Source organism: Andrographis paniculata, unplaced genomic scaffold (assembly GCF_009805555.1).
Source record: "Andrographis paniculata isolate CXL003 unplaced genomic scaffold, ASM980555v1 Contig52END, whole genome shotgun sequence".
NCBI lineage: Eukaryota > Viridiplantae > Streptophyta > Magnoliopsida > Lamiales > Acanthaceae > Andrographis > Andrographis paniculata.
The window spans coordinates 6,470,625-6,476,931 of NW_026137587.1; the positions used below are offsets into that span (position 1 = coordinate 6,470,625).

Sequence of the window (6,307 nt, forward strand, 5' to 3'; positions counted from 1 at the left end):
AAAAATAAATTAAAGCAAGAGCCCTTTTAAGAGCAGCTTGTTTAATAATAATACTAATACTAATACTCATACTAATAGTATAGTATTTTTTCCGATTCACTTTTTTTTTATTTTTTATTTTTTTTATTTTATATATTCATATCAATATATTCATTTATTTTTTACACAGAGTCTATAAATATTAGTATTATATTGAGACAAAATAGAATTAAAGGTAAAAAAAATTGAATTAATTTTATTAGTATTGTATGATATAATAATAATGATATTTGTGTAATATAAAATTGATTTTTAGTATAGTATAAAAAATAAAAAATATATGTTTGATTTGATATTTTTTTGAAAAAAAATTGGATAAATAGTGAATTTAAAATCCAATTCCCCAAACAATAACACCATAATTATATTTTAAATTTTATATTTTTTAATTTTTTAATCTAAATTAAAGTATTTAATTATCTTAATTTTAATATATAATTAATTTTATTATACAATAATTATTTTTATTGATATATTTTTTAAATTATTTATTAATTATACTTTATCTAAATTCTGGTGTCAACATTACGAGAGGAAGAGAATAATAAATTGTGTTTGATTTGAATGATGGTGATTTGGGAAGAGGGTTCAAAAATCTGACAGCAAACTGATAATCCTTTTGGTCTTTGTGTAATAATGACCTCTTCACTTTCTACTTTTGGTGCTCCTTCCAATGGCCAATTAAATCAATCAATTGCCCTACCTGCCTTCTTTATAATAATAATAATAATATTACTTTTTCCGTCCCATATTATATGAGTGTATTAGACACAAAAATTAAATTTAAATAAAATATGATTAGTAAGTAATTAAAAATATATTTGTAAAAATAATTATTATTTAATAAAAATAGTTATAGATTAAAATTAAAATTAAAATAAATAAATAGTTTAATTAAAATTAAAAAAATTATAAAATTTAAAATTTAAAATACGATTAAAATGTATAATTATATTTCCAAAAATAGAAATGACAAATTACATGGGACAAACGAATATAAAAAATAGAAACAAATTATGTGAGACGGAGGAGCATTATTAATAATCTTTTTAAGTATACATTATTTATATATATATGCAAAATTTCATACTTATAATATACGACAGTTAGTAAGTGTACTTTGGGATCAATTATTATTATTATTATTAAGGGTTAGTGTTAAGCCTTCCTCCAGTGCCCACTTTGCAAAATGCTTTTTTTTAGGTCACTAACCCATGAATATTTTCCCGTTGATAATTATGCTCTTTATGACACGATAACCATTATATTAAATCAATCTCTCCCCCTCTCTCTCTCTCTCTCTATATATATGTGCATACGTGTAATTTTGGAAATGGGCCTTTGTGGGATTGATTGACAAGAAATTTTAGCGTGCGTTTGGAATAGATTTACTAAGGTTTTTACTGTATTTTCTGTTAAAAATAGGTGGAATACAATAAAATTCAGTCCTGACTTATAAAAAATTGTATGAAATTCTTCACTATTCTAAAACTATATAAGATTTTTTTTTTTTTTTTTTTTTTTTTATAGTTTTAAAAATATTATACTTCATCCGTCCAGCTAGAAAGTATACATATCTCTATTTTGGAGCGTCCAATTACAAAGTAAATATTTCATTAAATACCTCATTTTTTTCCACAAATACCCTTACTTTACATCACATCATTACTTTTACAAAAAAAAAAAGGACAAAAATATCATTTTACTACTTTTAACTACCAATTATAATTAAAATGTTATTATTTTAAACACTACCGCAAAAAATAAATATTTATTTTGTGTGTGGACGGAGAGAGTATTTAACAATATTTTTCGTCATTAGTTAACATTGATCTTGTATTTACTGAGTGTTTGAATTACATTCATAGTTAGAGTGCATGTAAATCACTATTAACTAATGACAAAATAAGAATTAAATATAGAATTTTGAAATTATAATGTAATTTAAAGCAGTTGTAAAATAAAAAAGATTTTGTATAATTTTCGTAAACTATAGTTGGATTTTATTAGCGGACAATAAAATACCTAATATACAGTATATCATTCATATCGTATTGAAAATATATTTAAAATATCAGTTTTTTATATACTGTAAATTTTGGTATAGTATAATATATAGTGTTAATTGTGGTATAGTAATGATATAAAATTCTGCATATAATAAATAAATACTCCCTTCGTCCAAAGTATTTATTTTTTCATTTTACTCCGTCCCATAACAAAGTATCTATTTTTCTATAACAAAGTATCCATTTTTCTATTATAGTCCGTCTCATAACAAAGTATCCATTTTTCTATTTTAGTCCGTCCCATAACAAAGTATCTATTTCCTTTTTTTTTAGTAAGTGTACTATGTACCTAACATTACAAATACCCTTACAACTTACAATATATTATATAAATGCCATTACCTTTATATGAAACATATTAATAAGGTTATTTTAGTCATTTCTACTTTATGCATAGTATATCACAATATAATACTAATATTTCTAAAATTACTGTAAAAAAACAAATGGATACTTATTTTTGGGAACGGATGGAGTATATTATTTGTATTATATAGATAAACAAAACACCAGTCTAAGGAACCAATCGGTGCCCAAAACCCTAACAACGTTTAGAATAATATAACACCAATTACAATCGACATAGCTGAAGGGTATACGTATACATACGTATGTATCTATATTATATTTATATATATATATATATATATATCTCCCCCACCAGGGCAGAACAGAAGTGTACCCCAACATGCACACAAAATCATAAACCAACAAACAAGACATTCTTCTACTGCTCAGCTCAGGGAATCTTATCTTATATACATATATAAGCAAAGTGGCCTGGGAGAAAACCAAAACAAAAAGCTAAGATCAATTATTTATTTATATTAATTTACTTACTTTATATTTTTTATAAAAGAAAAGGAAAGAAAGGAAGTGAAATGAAAATGGGAAAGTTGTGGATAGAATTGGAAAAATGTCAAACCCTAGAGAGCTGGCATGAACACGTACAGTGCGTAGTGATCTATACTTGCTGGGGCTATTCATGGGATATGATGAGCTTGCATCTTTCCCAAATTAATACTACTCCTACTATATACACACATATATATATATATATATATTGATTGCAGCTTATCGTTTTCCCGGGACAGCCCCACCACACCCCCCCCCCCCCCAACACCCCACCCCACCCCACATATACACACCATTCATTCATTGTTGTAACTTGTACGTGCGTACATTGGAAATTCTTTAGTTAATTATAATACGTGACAAGACTGGCTTCTTATATAACCTATATATATATATATATAGGGCCAATGAATAGAAGGGCCCTGATGATATATATCGATTATTTCTTCAAATATTAGTTAGGTAATTAATTGTTGATCAATGGTGGTGGCCGATCGAGTGAGAATGTGAAGTTAATTATGGGGCCACCCCCACCCCACCCCACCCCCAGCTGGGAAAATATCTATGTATTGGATGGATATCAATATCATGGCTTGTTTCTGGCCGACAGTACTATTGTATGTGTCTAATTCATTTATATTTATTCTCTTCCATATTTACGTACTACCTCATCTCATCTCAGCTCAGCTCACACTAATGGATGGATGGATAATCAACCTCATGCATCATCTGAGGTTGAAGATTAATGTTCTTTTCTATTCTTCACTATCTGTCTAGGGTATTTAAGAATATTATTAATTGAGATATATATATATATATATATATGCCTTGTGTTTGGGTGTCTTTTGACGTAATCAGATTCATTCTATAATATGCTATGCTCTAATTTTAGATTTGCTATGTACAACTTGATGAGGCTGCAGCAAAGATAATATCCAAATTAAATTTATGCACCTATAGGGAAGTAAATAATATACATTCGGCCTTCAAATCGACACACCTCACAAACTTGAGATACTTTTAAACTCTTATCAAACTTTTGGCTATTACAAGAATGAATATACAGCAACTCGAATCCAATCCTTGTTATTTCTGCATTTTATGTTCTGTGACAAACACGCATTATTTCGATCGTTTTACAAGTGCAAAAGAGAGAGGAAACTAATACACACTATATATATATAAACAAGGTTGGATCTCTCTCAACTATTTTTAAGGGTTGAGGAGGAGGTTGCCTTCCTTGATGAGCACAAATATGCTGCCTCCATCTCCTCTTGAAATTCTAAGGTCATTGTCGAGGAATGTGGTCAGCAGCCACGACTCAACATTTCTATTAGAGACGGAGAATTTAAGGGGTGGTTGGTTGGAAAGGGTTCTTGCCACGGAAGAAGCTGTGTCTTGTACAGAGGTGAGCAAACCTTTGACTGGTGTGAGATCAATTTTTTGCCCAAGAAATTCGACATTTTCTGGCAATTCGATTGAATCTGTCAGCTGGGGTGTCCCAATGATGCCTTCTTCAAACTTGAGCTGCACCTCAGATTTAAGAACATTAGATATACAGCATAATGCATTACGGAATTCAATCAAAATGCAATCCTTAGATTGCGTAAAGGAAATTAAATATTGCAAGAGAGCACAAAACAACCTGCACTCGCTTTGGACTCCTCACTTCAAATTTAGCATTTGTAGTGATTGAAGTGGTTGCCCCTGGCCCAGCAAACTGGACAGAGTTTTGTACGGTGAAATTCTCGGAGTCGATGGTCTGTGATATCTCCTCAACCTTCACCAGTGGCAGATTTGCACTCCGTGATAACAGAGGAAACAAACCACTAAATGTTGTGTACCTGCAATGCTCAATTGACAAAACAAATAAGATTCACAAGCTGAAACATTGAATAGGAGTATTAGAGATATGCATCAAGCTTAATTACAGGGCTGCTGTTTGTTTTCCTCCAATTTGCATGCTATAGACTGAGGTTAGATATGCATCTCTAACTAAATAACACAAATTTGCAAGGCAAAGGAAACACCAAATACAAGCAGAATGGAAAGCAGAATGTCAAAAATAGTTGGATGAGCAGCAGACATTGGATCCAATGATTAGCATAGTGTCAGCAACAAGATGAAAGTCACATTGCCTATGTGCACAAACATAAAACTAACCCTAACCTCTAATATCTAATAACTTAAGCATGAGACCAACACAACTATCTTTAAGTTAGTGTAATCTATGATAGTGGCTCAGCAGCCATCCACATTTGCCATTGCCAATCCCCAGTTTTGAAAATATTGAAAATCACAAGCGTGAAGCTAATACTACAAACACCAACAGATTAAATCAAGCATACTTCAGGCAACCCTACAGATTGACATGGCATAAATCTGGTGGGTGAAATTATCTACAGCATATATGAACATATAAAACAAGCAGCAGATAACCGTACGGCGACGAGGTAAATCTTAACTGCAAACTCAAATCAATCCAACCACGAAATCAAAACAGTTTCGCACACAAAAATCACCGGCAAAACAATTTGAACCTTCTTTCTCACTAATATATATATTGAACAATTGAAGACAAAAGGAATAACCATCTACTCCGAACTTACACAAGGATCCATTTCCCGTTGAGTAAAGACAAAGCCTCGGTCGGAGCAGGGGTTGGATTTTTAGCCTCCAGCTGAGTGATGAGCTCCACAATCTCCGCCCTAGTTTCGCTAGAGGCAGTCAATCCTCTGTTCGTTCCATAGAAAGAGTCCACCAACTGTTTCTTCAATACATCAATTTCCGACGGTTTCTCCTCCACCACAGCCACTCCTGGCGGACCCGCAGGCTCCTTCTCGACACCCCACTCGTCGTCGCTCACCGCCCTAAAAACGAAACTCTGCCGCGAATCCCTACCTTTCCTTATCGAAACTACCGGAAAATCAACCCGATTAACCGGTGAAACAGCAGCACACGCCACCAATTTCGAACACTGCGACGAATTCCTGAAGTTCACACAAGGAAACTGATTGACAGAAGCGATTGACGCCATTGCTACAGATGATTCTAACAAAAATAGAAGCAAAGGATTCCAAACCGAAGGGAAACTCATCGGCCGAAACCAAAGTCTTTTATACTCATCCTTGGCACCATACTTCGGAAGGTAGATGAAATGACATTCTCACCCTTACACTCATACCAACTTCGCATATGCTCACAAGGGTATTACAGTCTTTCCGATATCGTGAGGCGAAGATTGACTTGTGTAGTTTCTAGAACACTCGAATTTTTAATTTAATTTAATTTAATTTTTTTATGTGACCCCAAATGTTGCACATTCACCAACTTCAACAATTAAA

The 6,307-nt window shown here is 31.8% G+C and overlaps 1 protein-coding gene across 1 annotated transcript; it reads right to left on the reverse strand.

Moving 5' to 3' along the window:
* Window positions 1-4,024: 4,024 nt before the first annotated feature.
* LOC127254910 (light-induced protein, chloroplastic-like) lies at window positions 4,025-6,063 on the reverse strand. Its single transcript, XM_051280259.1, has 3 exons — window positions 5,573-6,063; window positions 4,609-4,807; window positions 4,025-4,490 (listed from the first exon to the last, which is right to left on the reverse strand). Exons 1-3 carry the CDS (start codon window positions 6,058-6,060, stop codon window positions 4,176-4,178), a joined length of 1,002 nt encoding a protein of 333 aa, XP_051136216.1. The 5' UTR covers window positions 6,061-6,063; the 3' UTR covers window positions 4,025-4,175.
* Window positions 6,064-6,307: the final 244 nt, after the last annotated feature.

Excerpts from the sequence above, each read along its gene's own strand:
- LOC127254910 (XM_051280259.1), bottom strand. The coding sequence starts at position 6,060 with ATGAGTTTCCCTTCGGTTTGGAATCCTTTGCTTCTATTTTTGTTAGAA. Across the intron at positions 4,808-5,572 it reads AACGGGAAATGGATCCTTGT|GTACACAACATTTAGTGGTT; the intron begins GTAAGTTCGGAG and ends TGAGCATTGCAG. Across the intron at positions 4,491-4,608 it reads GGAGTCCAAAGCGAGTGCAG|CTCAAGTTTGAAGAAGGCAT; the intron begins GTTGTTTTGTGC and ends TCTGAGGTGCAG.